General features: G+C 37.7%; 1 protein-coding gene across 2 annotated transcripts in view; it reads right to left on the bottom strand.

The window, feature by feature from the left end:
- The window catches only part of pak1 (p21 protein (Cdc42/Rac)-activated kinase 1), a 63168-nt gene that overhangs the window by 20384 nt on the left and 24394 nt on the right, over window positions 1-18390 (bottom strand). The window contains exons 1-6 of one of the 2 annotated variants that reach the window (XM_036214723.1): window positions 13634-14228; window positions 11197-11407; window positions 6962-7056; window positions 6116-6263; window positions 3711-3748; window positions 1405-1518 (exon numbers count right to left, since the gene is read on the bottom strand). In XM_036214723.1, the coding sequence (XP_036070616.1) occupies window positions 1405-1518; window positions 3711-3748; window positions 6116-6263; window positions 6962-7056; window positions 11197-11380 (579 nt within the window). In that variant the 5' untranslated portion in view covers window positions 11381-11407; window positions 13634-14228. Of the gene's footprint in view, window positions 1-1404; window positions 1519-3710; window positions 3749-6115; window positions 6264-6961; window positions 7057-11196; window positions 11408-13633; window positions 14229-18390 lie in introns of those variants that run through there. The other variant, XM_024276612.2, reaches the window with a different exon arrangement.

Below are 18390 nucleotides of genomic sequence, written 5' to 3'. Positions count from 1 at the left end.
TCGCGATACTACAGCATGATCACGTGGAGCTGCAAACTTTTAGGAACGGAATCCTTCAGCTGTGGATGCACAGATCTGACTGACGGTTCAGATCTGACTGACGGCTGACATAATGTCTGCTCAAGGGACACGCCCACCACACCAATGTAAGCAAATTCATTTCTGACAAATGAATATTTTTGGCACCTACACACACATTCTTACGTGAACTTTTCATCTTTTGATTTAAAATCTGATTTAGAGATCCACTCCAATGGAAATGGTGTTTTTGACATGTTCTTGTGGCTTTTTCTGATGACATGTATACAGTAAATTAACCTTAAAACTGTCATTCTGAGTATTTCTTTGTTCACATTGTTGTGAATCAGGAGCAGATGAAAAAAGCGGTTTGACAAAGAGCCTATTGGTGATGTAAAAAAAGCAGTGGGCGGAGCACAAGCTTCCTGCTCTGAGCCAGAGGGCAACGGGGGCGGGGCTTGCTCACCGCCAGTCGCCCCGCCTACAACTCAGAGGTGAGTTTCTAATGAATTTCTTTAGTGTTAAACAGAAATGCTAACAAATTGGATAAATAATGGGTTAGTATTTTTTTTTTTTTGCTTTGACGTTTTAGACAACTGAGCAAAATGATGGTAAATGTTTATTCTACTGTCAAAGGAGGTTTATTCTTAGAATTCCATAATCTCATTATTTACATATGAATTACTCATATTTTTTCAACTGAATTCTACACCAACGTCATGTTTATATTTGTTCTTAAAAGAGAAAAAGAGTGACGGTGCACCAAAATCATAATTTTAAAAATCTTTTGTCCGACTTTCTTGCATTTTTTATTTAAGTAAATCAGCTGCAGCAGGAGCTTCCAATTTGACATGGAGTACTTTATTTTAAAAGGAACTTGGATGTGCTGCTGTCCAAAGTAAAATAAGTTAAATTTGTAATATTTTATACAAAAATATGACACTCCTATGGTCCAATTTTGTGTATATTTAAAAGTTAAATTAAAAAAATGTAGAACAAAGTGAATTAATGGTCACTTAAATGACTTAATGGTAAAAACAAACATAATTTTTATATTTTAAATGGTAAAATGGGAGTTTGCGGTGGGTTTTGGTTGGTAATAAACTGAACCAAATGGTTCTTTTAGCATAAAATTTTGCAGACTCCTCAACTTGTTCTCATTTTCTCTAAACATTCTATGACATTGTTCAGTATTTGAGCTCTTTGTGTATGAGAAGTGTTTTATAAATAAAGTTTTGATTTGATATGAATCCTATAAAATGCAACCATGTGTTTTCTGAATTAACTTTATGCAGATGATATAAAAATGTGTATAAAATTAATTTACTTTGAAAAAAGTTTTTACAAACAATTATTTAAAAAAAAAAAAAAAGATTCTTTTCTTACTGATTTTGTGTGTTCTGGACGGGGCGCGACCACAGGCGGGGGCTCCACCTCGTCTTCATCTTCATCCTCAGATACGGTTGCTATGGCGGGCGTCTCCAACACGGCCTTGGTGCTCTGCATGATGTCACAGGGGGAGAGAGGGAGGAGCCTGAGTGACGCCATCGCTACATGAGCAATCATCGATACGAGACCCATTATTGCTTCCTGCCGCTGATGCTTCCTAATCTGATCAGGCAGACATGTCTCCTGCTCGTCTTCAGCTCTTCTTCTCTGGTTCTTATTTAACTCTCCCTTCGTCTTTTGTGTCGCCCGCTTCCTGTCATCTCCTCTGCCGTCTGAAAGCTCTGCTCTGGTGTGGCTCGTGATGCCACATCTTCCTCTCTTCTTCTTCTCCTCCTCTGTCTCCCGCGATGCTCGGCAGGTGGCCAAGCTGCAGGGACGGGGAAATGGCGAGGAGAAAAGATGCTGATTCACAATGCAGAGGAGGAGACAGAGGAGAACATGTGGAGGAACGACTGCTTTTCTTCATCATCTCCTCAGACGTCTTAAAGACTTAACAAAAAAAGTTCAAAAACAGTCTGTTACTGTGTCCTATTCTGATTAAGAAGCATTCCGACACAAAACAAAACATTTTGTGTCTTTTTTAAGGCAAATAAAACCACAAAAATATCTGCAGAAACTAAGTTTCTTTTGTTCTTGAAGATCAGACAGGTTACCATATGTTTTCTCCTCAGAAAGGACTCCATGTCTCTCTCAGAGGAGATGCTGTAAAGGAACATTTCATTTTTGTTATTTTTAGACAGAAGCTCAAGTTTTTCAAAGGAGCAGATCTGTTATTTTAAATCAATCAGCTGACCGCTGCAAAAGCAAAAGTTAAACTTTAGGGGAAAAATCTCGATAGATTAAAAAAAAAAAAAAAACTTTCCTTTAACGAATGACTCGTCAAACCTAAAAATGTAGGAAAGTCTGAGTAAATATTATTTAACTAATAAACAACCAGTAGCTAATTTAAATTGTTAAGTTATAACCAGAAGTTGAAAGCTTGAAGCCGATGTAGACGTTTTTCCTCTATTGGGCGTTGCCATAGCAACCGCTACATCCAGGATTCGCTACGAAAGTGACCCGATCTTCTGCTTTTTCCCCACACTTGGGACAGGTCGCTGACTGTATATAAGAACTGGACTGAGTGGACTGAGTGGACACCCCCCCCCCCTTTCTGGCAGGACCATCAATCTTTCCTGTTTTTTGGAGGATGACCATCATGTTTGTGTGTGTTAGACCTCAGATCAGAGCAGCAGAGGAAAATAAACTAACCAGGATTTCCTCAGAAGTGGCGAGAAGAGGGAAGAGTCCAGCGTAAAATCCCATACGGGGATATTTTTGTAATTATCAGTTTTTTCTTAAAAAAAAAAAATCAGACCAAAATTCAGCATTTTATGAACATTTTGACCTTTGTATCCGCTAAGCCGTATCCCACTGTTTACCGACATGTCCAATATGGCGTCGCTCTTCACGTGTCGTGGACAATAGCAACAGGCTAGCGTAGCGTCTCTAGTAATATCGCTCATTGACTGAATCGACTTAATTTGGTCTGAGTCAGCAGTAAACCATTTTAAGGGTGACGTCGCACTCATTTGTAGCAGTTCTTTAAATACAGCCAATAGGACCGGAACATGGAAAGCGCCCCCATGTGGTCACAGTGACTTACTGTACTGTGTTTTCCAAGATGGTCTCCCTTGTTCAAAGTAATAGTTATGATTTTTAAATTCATCTTAAGCACATTTTTACCACAATAAGCTTCAATACTTTCCATTTAAGAGGAGTATTTTTCAATATAAGTCTGAAACAGAATTCTTTGAAGAATATACTGTGATGAAATGTCAAAAATACCAACAAACTGAAACATTTAAGTTTTTTATTTTTTAAATCAGATTCTGTCATTTCATCCTTTCTACTTTACTGATGTCACCATCCGCCCTCAAGCGAGTCTACAGATGCACCGATCGCTCCCGGACAACACCGTCTCCAGGATTATAAATAAGACTGAATTCCTTCCTCTAAGTCTAGACAATGCACAGCAACCAGCATGAAAGAGATCTGCCAAGCGAATGATGTCCATAATTCCACGCTGGTCTGTGTGAGGGGGTGGAATCCTCGCAGGTTGGTGAGAAACTTTCAAACCCTAAAGCATCTACACTGTGAAAATGCAGAAGTGAACTAATGGGGGGAACATTTGTGTAATAATGAATGTATCTGTTGTGTTTTAGCTAAAGGTGTGAGAATCTGGGAGGAAATCAGAGTCTTACCGTTGTGGTGGAGGAGCTGTACACGTCTAAGTTTTTATCTGCGGTAAAAAAAGGAGAAAAGAGGAATGAAGTTATGCAAAATGTACAGAAAATGATAAACGAATGTCAATCCATACTGATAATCTATGAGAAACCCAACATTTATTGAAGAATTAGGGATGTTCCGATCCGATCAGGTTATCTGAACTCGTTTCAGACTCGATCAAAATCAGATGTTGCATCACGATTAGGGATTGGTGTTTAATTTATTCTTATTATGATCAACACTATATATATATATTTCAAGCTTATTATTACAGATGTATATTTTACTGGAATGGATCGTGAGATTTTATTGCTGAAAAGCACAGCAATAGTTTTAGGAGGAGGAGCACAAAAATGCAGACTTCAGGGCTCAAAAACTCAGATTGAGATCAGACTGAGATTAAGCATCAGCAGATATTCAGAATCAGATCAGGGTAAAAAAAAAAACTGATCAGTACATCCCCAGTAAAAGTGTAGGTTATTCTATCTTAGGGTGAATTCAGACTGGAGAAATCATTCAGTCCAGACAGAGTCCGCTTAATTCGTTTCAAGTCCTGAACCTTGTGTTTGGTCTGTATTCAAGCGTCCTCTAATGTTCCAGAACAAAGTGAATAAAACCACCTGACTACAGATCTCTTCCCTCATTATTCAGGAACTTCGAGGGTGGGGCAAAGCTACAAGAAGCGGAAATAATGGAATAATGATTCAGTTATTCAAACTTCATATTCTAGAGTAATTTTAAACGTCTGTATCAAGGTTTTATGACATATAGACTGTCGGGAAAACAGTGAGAAACAATGTGCGTCACATTAAAAGTTGTTTTAATGAGCCTGCATTCACCCCACCACATATCAATGTGGCCTCATCGTTGCGGTGTTATATCATAATTTTTAAGAGAATTCAGCTAAAAAGCTTTTAGGATGGCGTCATGAAAACGAGATGACTCATGAAACGAGATATGTAAAAGGGCATTTTCAGCTGAGTTAAAATAGACTTTCTACTAAGTCAACAGTTGAACTTTTTTTCCTTTTTGATAACACAACAATTGTTGCTTTACATTTGTCCTGTTGCCTCATTCCTGCTCTGTTTATATCACGTGACCACCAGCTGGGGTGGCCGTTTTGGTCCAGTTATTCCACACCGGGACCAGATCGTGTTCAGACTGTAGATTTTCAGAAAGAACCAGAGCTCAGTCCGATTGGAAATGAACTGAGACCACCTCATAAGATGTAGGGCTGTGACGAGTATCTGAGCACTCGGGTACTCGTCCAAGATCGATGACTCACGATCTTTAGAAATATAGTCAAGTGTAGTAAAACATTTTTCAAGAAAGACGTATTTGTAAATGCAGAATAATGATGGATTTTAAGTTTATGAACTAAAACAAAGCTGAATGTGCAGCACTTCTGTCACCACAAGTAAACAAATCTTTGTGTTGGTCAAGTTTCCTGTTTTCAAAGTAAAACCAACGAGAGCTTTTTTCTGTTAAAAAAACGAGACTCAAGTTCTACTCACTGACATAATTCTGGATTTGCACCAAAATGTAATGCTTAGAACATAAAGTGATGCAGAACTTTGAGGATGGAAAACATTTTCAGGATTTGTTGGTAAATGATCTAAAACAAAATGGATTTTAATGTTGTTTACATTACTCCTGAACTTAAACAGAAGACTGATTTAAAAAAAAAAAAAAAATTGACAAACACCAATTCTTTCGAGCTAAATCTTCGCGCTTTTATCAGTTTTGTTGATTATGATCTCCTATTCTAAATAAAAAAGTTTAAATGATGGTGATTTAATACAAATAATTTCAATTTTAATTCATCTAGTAAACAGACATACACATGGCAACAAACATTATATTAAAAGTAAGAGTCGTGGTTGTATTCGTGAGTCGTTGAGCTAGACTCATGAATTCAATTGGATCGCCACCTAAGCAACGATCCACAGCTCTAATTGGACGGGTCAGAGAGCGGTTCCTGGTCCCGGACCAGAGTCTGCTCGAGTGTATTCAGACTATAATTTGTTCTGGATTATTGGAGGAAACGTTCACTTTAAGAGAACCAAATGTGTCCAGTCTGAATACACTCTTATTTATTGTTTGGACTTGAAAAGAATAACCTGGAAAAAAGGAAGGATCTTTTTGCCCTTTTCAAACTTCAGTTGACCTATAAATGTATCAAGATTTATTTGTATTATTAATATTCCTCCTCATGTTTTTTTTTAAGAAAACAAATCAATATAAGCACAGCTGGTTTGATGTTGCTGCTCACAATCACTGGTTTACTCCTTTGGAGGCTGCAGCAGTAAAAACCAGCCTTATAATGAGTTTCCATAACATGAGCATAAATCTTGTTTAGCACCTGTGTGTGTTTGTGTACCTGTGAAGCTCATGTATTTCTGGCTGTTGGACGTCTCCTTTGAGTCGTAGAACTTTAAGACATCCAGCACCGCCTGAGGATTCTTCTTCTGCTCCAGCTTGGTGATGTTGGACGTCTGCAGGAGGCGGGCCCACTGCTCCGGCATGCCCTGCACCACAAACAAACAGGTTTTGGCAGATTCATATCCCCTTTTTTTATACGAGTAATCGTGACACAAAGTTTTCCACAAAGAGCCCAGATAAGGCGGTCCCATTTTTATGTTGGACTCAAAACTAGGTCACATCTCCTTGTTTTCCTGCTCTCTCTCTGCTTATCTGTCAGGATAATTCCATCACACTTTCTCCTCCATTTCCTGCTTCATCACTCCATCTCCTGACCTTCCCTTTATGGTAAACCATCGTTCCATCGGCTCGTGCAGCCTCTGCTCCGCCGCCGTTTTTATCTCAGGGAATGACAAACGCCTCTTTGCATGTACATGTGTGCATAATTGAGAATCAGGGGATGTGCCCCAGATTACAGGGAAAGAAAACTCAAGCATGCGCGCACAATCGCTGTGTAACTCGGAGCGAAAAGTGCTTGGTCAGGCGGATGGAGTGAGTCAGCGGAACAAGGCGTCTTTGTCCAATGTGATTATTTAAAAAGCTTTATTTGCCCGTGTGTGTCCGAGTGTGTTACGTTGACAAACACACAATGATTAGGGTCCCATTGGTGACCAATTAAAAGAGTTACGCAAGCACACCAGACAAATATGCAGCGGAGACGCACTGCAGCCGCTTTCAGCTAATTAGTTTGAAATATTACCACATTTGGAGAAGAAGAAGAAGAAGAAGAGGGGCACAAACTTACAGTAAACTCCCCGGTGACGGCATCGAAGCCAACATGGATGGTGTGTTCAAAGTCAGACGGAAGAGAAATCTCTGGACGCTCCTTCTTCTTGTAGGCTGAATAAAAGAGACAAAAAAGTAAAAAAAAGTGTCAGACAGAAACACAATTATAGAAAAACTTTAAATTAGGGAAGTAAAAGATAAAGAAACATATTTAAAAACTGATCAAGCAGTTAAAAACCAAAGATATGAACAAGATTATGTTGGGAAATATATATTTGTAAAGTAAGACAAACTTTGACAGTTTCTCTCACAGCACTGCAAACAATATCTAAATAAATCAATATGAAACACTTTTTAACCTCTAAGAACAAAACCTTGTAACCCTTGTGCTATCCTAGGTATTTTGATGTAGGGTCATCTGGACCCCACAAGACAGTGCGCTAACCCCCCCCTCCAATATTTTTTTATTTTCACTGTTGTCCATGGGAGACATGAAATCCAGTCAACCTTCATCCATATTTGTCATGGGATGGATAACTCATCGATGTAAGGCTTGGGTCATCTGGACCCCATAGGATAACACAAGGGGTAAAAGAGCTAACATAAAAAGTGTTGCTTAAAATAAAGTGGTAGAAAAGAAAAAAAGGAGGGTTGTTTGTTTTATTTTATATTTTTGTGCAACATTTATGAAAAAAAAAAACTAGATCCATTTATGTCAATTTGACCACACCTTATCGCCACAAAGGTAGTTAACTCTTTTATTTATGGATTCGTGGAGCGCGCAGTGAGATGCATCTCAAATCACGTATTAAAAATGTTCACAAATGCCTCCTAAAATGATTCTTGAAAAGTCAAAAAGGGGATGAGTGTGAACCGAATATATCATATTTTCTGGAGTACACAAATCAAAGCTAGTATACTTCTAAAAAAAAAACTAAAATTACAATTTTATTCACTTTTTTAGTAAAAATGTTGCAATTAATAGGGATGTCACAATTCTTATTTAACTATGAAAAAAAGTTCTTTATACTCCAAAACATATGCTAGTATATTTCTATTTAAAAAGAAAAATCACAATTTCATTCATTTTTTTGCATGAATATTGCAGTTAATTGTAGGGATGCCTCAATTCACAGTTTAAAACTGAATTGTTTGTTACACATTGAACCAAATCGTGAGGGAAGTAAAATGCTCTATATGTACTGCCTATGGAAATTTAGGATAAAAGTGTCAAACATTTACTGTCCAATATTTAAGAAGAATTTATTGTTTTACTACATTTTGCCAGGCTTAGTATAAGCCAAATGAAAGTTTTTTTTTTTTTATTAGCATTTGCTTATTAGCAAATTTAACACAGGATTCTTCTTTAACATTTTTTGTTTTTGATATATAAATCGTTGAACTGAAACTAAAATGAAAATTGGGCTGAATTGTGGGGAAAGTGGATGGTTGCCTCTGTGATAGATATACAAACAAACAAACGTTCAATAAACAAAAAAAGCTCCATATGATAAAAAAAACAATGAAAAAAATTGAAGCTTTTCTAAAAATAAAGATTTAAATAATTACAAAAAAATACACAAAATATAATCCTAAAGCAAATAAAACTCCAGGCTAAGATGTACAAATACATGAAAGGACAAAGGGGACACCATATGTCAGAAATGGAACGAAATCCTTTGGGAATTGAGGATTTCATGGAGTCCCCTGGGATGACAAACAATGAGACGAGACCAGCAGCCGCTCCAAAGCATCATGGGTAAAACTGTGATTAAATTGTGCCAATATTGGATTTTATTTCTGCATTAAATTCATCAATTGACAAAGATGACCTCTGAACAAGTTTAGTCGTCGACGTAGAGAAAATTTAATGACCACATTTCGCTGACGATTTAACACTTAAAACCTCTGCAAACAAAACGCTGAAATGCTTTTGAAATTTAAACAAATAAGACTTTTTTTAAATAAAAACAAACCTTTTGATTTTTTGATTAAGACAATAGGTCAAACTCAATGTCAGCTCAGTGGCCTTGTGGTAGAGTGTCCGCCCTGAGATTGGAAGGTCGTGGGTTCAAATCCCGGCCGAGTCATACCAAAGACTTTAAAAATGGGACCCAGTGCCTCCCTGCTTGACACTCAGCATTAAGGAGTTGGACTGGGGGGTTAAACCACCAAATGGTTCCCGAGCGCGGCTGTGTCTGCAGCTCACCGCTCCCCCAGGGGATGGGTCAAATGCGGAGAACAAATTTCACACACTTAGGTGCGTGACAAATAGTGGGACTTTAACTTTAACTTTAACTTTAATTTTGGTTTTATCTTCACTTAAGACTTATAAATAACACTTTATTCTCCTCCAATATAAAAACCCTCAAACATATATTCAGCATGTAATTCTATACATTTTTAACCAAATTCACATAAACAAAAAAATAATAGCTCAACTTAAAAGAACTTCATAAACTCAAAGTAGAATATTCCCTAAACGTATTACCATAAAGAGTCTGTTTTATCCAAACCAGAATCACATTTCTTCTTATTTAGCTAAATGACACTGATTATTGTGAACCAGCAAATTAATACTAAACATAAAACAATAAAAAGGGATTTTCTTGACATAAATCTCCTGGTTTCAACCCTTTTTTTCTATGGCTGTCTTAAATTTGGTTCTTCCTCAGAGTAAACAGAATGCCTTCATCCTTTGATAGCTTGAGTTTCTCTTCTCCTGCTTTCTTCCAACAAAAATATATTTTTTAGTAAAGTCTGAAAATCTTATTTTTTTGGCTTCATAATTAACCTATTTATTTATTTGCCCAATGTTTATGTCAACTTAACTATTCGTGGTGTAACAATAAATCGATTAATTGAACCGATTCCAACTAGATCGATCTGTCTGAAGAAAGTTATCAGTCGAAACTCATTGAATCGACCTCTACAGTAAAAAAAAATCGTTCCGAAAATAAATTATTTAAATCAATATTGGAAAATACCATTTGGATTGATTCACAGTACAGCAGTTTTACTTTACTATAAACGTAAAAAAGACAAAGTGCCATCAAAGAGGACAACACACACATGATGGCAGCAAAAAATGATCACGTCATTACAGTCAAATGTGTGGAAACATTTCAGAATTTGTAAAGACATTTGTATCGTCTTAATGTGGAATAACATATGAAGGTATTTTATCCAGAAAATCAGTTTCAGTTCAAAAACTTGTAAAAAATCCGAAGCTGTTTGCAGCGTTTACGGTTCAGTGATAAACACCTCAGCGCGTGGAGCTCCAGCAGGTGCAGCACCTGTGGAGATCAAAGATCAGCCTGCATGCAGCAGGATTTGACACGCATTAACACACAGGTACTGACACAAGCTGATAACACCCAGCAGCTGTGGATCTGCAGTGTTGGGATGATTAGCCCGTCTGCAGCTTCCTGAGTGACAGCGACAGCTTCAGCATCTGTAACTGACTTCAGTCCCTTCAATCCGTTACTTTTCAAGTCGTTTTCTAACAGAGAAAAGGTTAAAGTGTTTGGGGTGGAAAAAGGGAGTTTCAAGTGAAGCTTTTGAAGTCTTAGCTTCCCCACAGTGATCCAACTGTTTATTTAAATAGTCCTGGACAGCAACGGGCAGATTGTTTTCACCATTCTTCTGCATGTTTGATCAAAACTTTTGTCCCCAGAGAATCCTCAAAAAACTCAAACATTTGCACACATCTCGATCTCGTTGAAAATAAATATTTGACCTGGGTTATGTCGGAATTCCTTCACTACTCACTATATTGTGCAAGAGATAGTGCATTTGCCATTTTTTTAGTGCTATCCAAATCTACAATTCAAATTGAGTGCCCTAGAGATTTCCCAGAAGCCTTTGCAAAAAACCAGTGTTCATCAATGTTGACTACGTTAGCAAATCTAGACTACAATGCACAGTGTTTAAGTGTTTAAGTGTAATTTTCATACAACAAAACGATATGCCACATGATTTGACTACATGTGGAATGTGGGCGGGGTCATAAAATAACATCTGTTGCCATGGAAATTCAAAAATTTACTTTAGCAGATTCTTATAAAAACTACATAGACCCATTTGTCACCCCCAGGCGACCAAAAAGTAAAATGGTTGCCATGGAGATAAAACCAATGGAAAAGTTGCCAGATTGAAAATTGTGTTTTTTTTCCCCCAATTCAGCTTCAAGATGTTTTGGGGTTTAGTTTTAAAAATTCCCAAATGAGAGATCCAGCAATTATCAAAACTCACTTTTGTCGCCTCCTCCTGTCAGGATGAATCTGATCGAGCGCTCCTTCTTCTTCTTGTCCTCTGGGTTTGGTGGGAGGGGCTTGGAGCCGTGGTTAAGTGGGGCGGCGTCCTTGTTGTTCATGGTGCTGGTGTTTCTCATGGGCGGAGCTGGAGGCTTGTCCTCAACCTCCCCATTATCAGACATCTTCAGATAGGCTGCAGCCGACCGCTCCTGTCCGAACACAGAAGTCACAGTAAGGGCTGGGCGAGGAGCAGGTAAACAGACAAACCACAAGTTAGTTCAGTCAGGTAACATTATCGGAATTTAAAAAATGTTCTTTTATTTATAAATGTTGACACAGTTTGGCTTTCCAAACAATTTTCATTTGCTCCGCAAGCAGCCTGTTTGATCTGCAAAAACCGGAGCCATACTGTGCACTTACAGACATATATGCACACATCTGTTCAGCCTGGAGTGTAAACACAGCCAAGCACCAAACAAAAACACCTTGATAGCTGGTTTTGGCAAAATAAAAACACACAAACTCAAACTACAGGCTAACCTGATCTGTTAAACGCTCCAGTGATCACACAGACCCTTGAGATGGTTCTATGTAGGTCAAGGCTTCACCCACATCAACATCCACGACACACTAAATAATATACATTCCACTGACTGTATATCAGAACTGCCCAGAGTAACCCTCCCCCCCAAACAGGAAGTACCTGCTGGCTCCAAGAAGCCAAAATCCTGTAAACTTCTATAGAGAAAAATACAGCTATTAGTCATTCCACTTGTCAGAGTAACCATTCTTCCCCCGACAACTTTTTTTATTTTTTTTACATTTTCTTGAAAATCCTTTTTTTCCTGTGATGCAAGTTATTCAATTTATAAACTGACTGCCTCAATAAAAGTAGATGGAACCTGCCCCCCCCCCACGTCCTGCGTTGAAAAAAAAACGACAGATTTTGCACAGCCCAATTTCAAATGGTTCCAACAAGCTCATTACTGATTGGAAAGAGTGGTTGCAATAGAAACAGCGACTCAGACCAACTCGGACCAATCGCTTCTCACTTTTTTGGGGTGTATTTCGACTGGACACATTCGGGTCACTTAAAGTGAACCAAGTTCGTTTGCCAAAAACTTGTAATAAAATTATTTATATAATGAGGAAGAAAATTCATATTTATGTCCAACAAACGGGTATAATTTAATTTTCAGTCTGAATACACCGAGCGGACCCTGGTCTGGTTTGAGGTGGTCTTGGTCTGTTACCAACTGGACTGAGCTCTGGTTCCCTCTAACTCCTCATTCTGAATAGAAGAGATGCTGAGAGGAAAAAATGAACCAAACCGGGCCACATAGCCGGGTATTATGGGATGTAATCAAGAAGTGGAGTAACAATGAGTCACAGCAACTCAATGAAAAGTGGTCAGATGGATGCAGGTTTATCAAAACACCCTTTAACGTGATCCACTTTGATTCTCACACTGTTTTCCCGACAAGCTAAAGTCATAAACAAAGCATTTAGTGGTCAGATAAAAGTCGAAACATTTAGATTTTTTTTATTAAAATGATCTCTGTATACACATTTGGGTAAAACAGTATAAATGAGTCAGATTCTGCAAGATGGTCCACTACAAAGAAAATAGGTCTAAAGTTTTCATCATAGAAACACTTAAACCATGAGACAAAAAACGTTAACATATAATTTATAAGAGGGCAGAAAATACATATTTATGTCCAACAAATAAGTAAAATTTTAGTCCTTCACAGCTACTCCACTCTTTACCTGAATCGTTTGAACTAGTTATCTGAATAAAAGACCTGTTCACACCCTTAACCAGTCAGAGTGTAACCTCTGACCCAGGATCAAAGATTTGTGTTACGACAACTCTACTTCAACAGTACAATACTTTTAAGCAGACACGTAAATCTTGATCAATTTCTATTGAGGATAAAAAGCAATAAAGAGCTGATATGTTTCCTGTTTATGAAAGAGGCTTTAATTTCATACAATTTTATGTTATTTATTAGACTCTACCATCTTGGGCTGTAAAAATAAAACTCACATTTGTGAGGAGAAATCCACTTCAGGTGAACAAATATAGGAGGAAAAATAAAATACTTTTAAGACAGGATGAGAGAAACAGAAGTGCAGAACATAATTTAGATTTTTTTTAAAACATTTCTGAGAATCAACTTTAGGCATTAAATTCCCCATTTGAGAAAAACATCTCTATATTTGCAGCTTATGGGAGCTGAGGTTTGAACACTTACTGCTCTGCCTGCAGAACTCTGAAAGCACCATGCACATACTTTCACTCCCATAAAGATTTATTTCTGCTTTTCAAAAAAATCTAGAAAGAAAATAAAATTAGACATTTTTTTTGCAGATTTGGCTTAACTATCAAATATCAGTTTTAGTTTGATTTAAAGTGGAACTGAAGCCTTTACCTTTAGTAGAAAATGGATTAAAGATGAAAAAAAAGATCCACTAACAAATTAAACAAAACGAAAAAAAACTGAGTGAAGTGAAAAAGTTGGATCTGCTCAGAGTTCAACTCCAGGACGCTGAAACCACGAGCTCCACAGAGCTTTTGACCAATCCAGCCTCTCCACCATGACCATGCCATAGTTTTATGTCACAAGGTGAGTCACACAAGGAAGTGAGTAATTCAAGAGCCACAAACACTTACACAAGGTGGGAAAAAGTCTAAAAAAAAAAACAAACAACTTCCAAAAACAAACAACCCTTTTTTTTTAAACCAACAAAATAAACAAAGATCTGGCCTTTAACAGGACTGTACAGAGAGGGTGAGTGTTTACCATGAGCACACAAACAAACAACCTCTGTTTAAAGGGAAGTGATTATGTCTTTATCAGTCCAGCTCTGAGCACACGAGCTGCACTTGTGAGGAAGACGCAAAGGTCTCGTATTTCGGAGTTTCAGCAGAGACCTGTTTCGGAACAGCCCACACACTGTCTGCTGAATGACACACAAACAAACACAGGTCAATGGGCTTTCTAAAAATAATCTAGAATTAGGACTTTCCCAGCTTGCAGGAGGCGGTAAAAGATACAAATGTACCTGTATCTTTCACCTTCATGCAGACCTGTTCAAAAATCCCAGCATTTCTGCTGATTCATGTTCACACGAAGCAAACACAAATCTGTCCTCAATTGTGTTGCTTTTAAGACTCAACATAGTGTGTATCCCTGCTGATAGAAATCACCTTTCTTGCCTTTGAATTCCTTAAAGGGCTAAAAAATCATAATCATGTTTCACTAAATTCATAAAAGTAAACATCTTCATAACAATCAGCAATTTCTAGATGTATTTAAATGTGGAAAAATTCTAAAGCTCCATTCCAACTACGTTCACACCAACGTAGCAACACTTGTTCAAGTGGCCACTTTCAATGAAAAGTCTATGTAAGGCACATGTGTCAAAGTCGAGGCCCAGGGGCCGGATCCGGCCCTTCAGATCATTTAATTTTCTTTCTTTCTTTTGTAATGCCTTTATGGAAAATACATCTAATCACGGTAGTCAAAAATGACAGAATTGCGCTTAGGCAAAACACACAATAGTTTTCAATGCAGAAGGCCGACATGATATACTGTATTTGTATCTGTGCTAAACATATTTAAAGAAAAAACAAAAAAAAAAAAAAAACGCAGAATAATTTAGAACAAGAAGCCTGAAATTACGTAAACACGACTATGCAACATATGTCTATTAAAAAATGCTTCTAAAAAATAAAAAAAATAAAATAAAAAAATCGCACAATAGTTTTGACAGTGAAAGATCACCCAAATGGCAAAACGCACCAATGAAAAACATGCAATAGTTTTGAACGGGAAACCCATAGTGAGGTAAACATGTGTATACAAAAGAAGTCTACAAAAAGCACAATTGTTTTAAATGCGGATGCTCGACATGGAAAAAAAGTATCCATGTAAAAAAAGACTATAGTTTTGAATGCAGAAGCCCAAATGAGGTATGGAAAAAACACACAATAGCTATGAATGCGAAAGAATGAAAGGGCAAGAGAATTTTAATTGTCCAAAACAATTAAAATCAGTACCAATTGGCAATAATTTGACTTTTGATTTAAAATCAAATTCTTAGGTTTTGTTCTTACAAAATAGTTTAGATTGTTAGGAAAGGTGAGGAAGGCCATCCAAAGCTGAACAAACACAAACAGCTTCTGTTGACTGAATGACATCTCATCACACAGCAATGGCTTCTCACAGACAGTATTTCACAGTACTGTCTGTTTGAAGAGTGATGGGAATGTATTACAGAGTCAGAGACCTTCCCTGATGACCCAGATAACACAAACACTCAACGTCTGCTTCAAGTGTCTCAGTGAGTCACAAATCGTTAGAGCTGTAAAGAAGGAGCCATTTATCTCTCCATACCATGTCCACTGCACTCTCAGTTCCTTCTAGTGTTTTTAGTCATGAGAACCATTCTCCTCTTTCACTTTAATTAGGATTTAAACTATACTGAAGGATTCATTTGATTTAGAGATAGAGATATTTTAAAATTCCCATTTTTTGCCTTGTCAGACTTTAGTTTCTCCATAATTAATTACCATATTTTTGGACCATAATGCACACCAAATGACAGGACACATTAAGTTGTAATGCATACAATACAAACCAATAATTTAACTTTATTTCATTACATTGAAGCACAGTACGCATCACTCCACTAGGCTCTTCAATCAATCAATCAATCAATCAATCAATCAATTATACTTTAATAATCCCAGGGGGGGGGGAAATTAGGTGGTGGGCAGCAGCTGTTACTACAGCGCTTTATCGCCCGAAAAAGACACATGAGGGTACAGGAAAGGAAGGATGTCAAAAATCAAGTATCTTCAGCCCGTGTCGCACTCTTGACTACACTACCCACAATGCTCCAACGATCCAACCTTAAAGCTGTACTAAAACATTTGAACAGATTATTGAGCGCAGTGTACCACAAAAAAATTAAAAAAAATCAGCTTCAGGTCAGTGAGATGAACCATGATTCACACTTAACCCTTTAACACTGGAGATGTCACCGGCACCGTTCATGTGATCGACGGGAATCAGCTGATTCACATTGATTGTCTTAACGGTTGAGGAGTTATGGTGGTCTAAAGCTCCTGTGTTAAAGGGTTTGAGGCACATCAGAATATAGCCGAATCAGAATTGCTTCCCTTCCCCTCCGGCTCCTCCCTATTGCTCCAATTGTAAGGGCTTTTGAAGTTGTAGTGGTGTCGGAAAGAGTTTTTTTTCTAAAAAAGGAGCCTTAGCAACTGTTGGCTATTCCTCCATTAGTAGGGTGATCCACGTCACGCAGTGCTTTGGAAGAGAAATTAATTTCTTGATGTGGGTGTGCTCTCAAGCAAAGAAGTTTACATGTAAATGTAAGTAATCCTTTCTCGTTTTTGCATGACTTTTTTATAGTTGTAAGATCACTCTTGTTATGTATTTTCTAAGCGCTAGCAGCTATGTGATGATATGACCGGTGACTATTGATGTCGTCGAGGACACTATTTTTCTATATCTCTTCACTTGGAGGGATAGATGTATAGCTGTAGGGGTAGGGAAGCAATTCGGATTTCGAGTGTACCTTATGATCCATTAAATACAGTATTAACTTACTTTTGTTCATTGGCTAGTTTGCGTTCACACTGTGTTAAATATGATTCACTTGGAAGTAAAAAAAAAATCTTCATTTTAAAATGGACCAGGATAACGGATCATATTCTCCAGGTTCAATCTGCACCAAATTCAAGTGAGCTTTCAAACAATGTAAAGTATCGAATATGAAAACTATTTTTTTTTAATGTAGCAGTAGAGCTGGAGCCCGCTAATATGATTAAAACAAAAAAAAAAGATCCAGAAAGCTGAATAAGAGTAAAACCCGCCAACGCAGACACTGACACTGCTTATTATGTTACCTGGATATGAGTCAGATATTGATCGTCAAGGCAACATCATAAAATCTCGACAGCTGCTGCTTGGATCAATGAACCGGCATTTGCAGCTCTAGTCTCATCAATTAACAGATTCTGTACAACCCATTAACCAGGACACTCAGCCTCTGCTTGGATAGTTAACACTTAATGTGTATGATAATGTCCACATCAAGACTTTGATAGCAGACAGAGAAACTTGTAGAGACAGCTGCCATTAGGCATCAACACTTCCTGGAAGAGCCATATCTGGATTTGTAGTCACCATTACTGGAAGGCTGTGCACTCACACCCACCCACTCACACAAAACCCTCCATGCATACATCACACCTTTGTGACAGACGTATAAACAATCCAGTGCATACCACTGGACACAGCAGAGGCTTCTTCTACTCCATCAACTTCTCTTGTTGTCTCCCCACTATCGAAGGTTCACATAATCAAAATGTTCAAGTGGAGAGGAGTAAACTCATCAAAACTACTTCTAGATTAGACATCAGACTAATTTGTGAAGGTTTATAGTTGCAGCCACTTGTTTCCTCTTATTATTGTTCTCCTTTTAAGTCAGTTTTAATTTGTCCTGATCTCAAGAGAGACGTGGAAAATAGAAAAATGCTTTTCAGAGCTTTTATTTATGTTGTTGACAACGCTTCTGTGTGGGTGCAGTTTCACCAACCCGCCTCTTTAAATGGCATGATCATCCGCATCTGTGCATAGCTTGTTTTGACATTGCATAACAGACCAGTTTTACACAAAACGAAAATGTCTGCTGGGATTATATCTTTGTCATTCAATTGATTTTCATTTATTAAGGCTTTGTAGGTTACAACGAGGGAGCAAATAACTGCCTTTTCCTGTGAATGAGATATATTGTGGTTTAAAGACCCACTCCAATGAAAATTGAGTTTTTAATGTGTTCTTCAAGTATTTTTCTGATAAGAGGATTTATATCACAAAAAAATAGATTTCTGATTGACCATTTGGCATTAATCATTTGAGTAAGCATTTGGAAAATTCCCAAAACGTCAAAAAGTGACTTAGAGGGGGTCCAAACCATATGTCCATATATGACAAGCTGGGAGTGAGAATGTGTAGGTAGAGCGCATTAACAGAGAGTCCCTAAGTTATGGGTTATGGGAATGGTGGGCAGGGTTTCCTCTTATCAATGGTCCCGCCCACAACCCATAAGTTCATTTTTAATAAACTCCTATTGCTCTGCAGAAACTGTGTTCTAGATG

The sequence above is a fragment of the Oryzias melastigma genome, linkage group LG13, assembly GCF_002922805.2.
Source record: "Oryzias melastigma strain HK-1 linkage group LG13, ASM292280v2, whole genome shotgun sequence".
NCBI classification, from domain to species: Eukaryota; Metazoa; Chordata; class Actinopteri; order Beloniformes; family Adrianichthyidae; genus Oryzias; species Oryzias melastigma.
The sequence above is the reverse complement of the archived record's forward strand: the minus strand, read 5'-3'. Positions and strand labels throughout refer to the sequence as shown.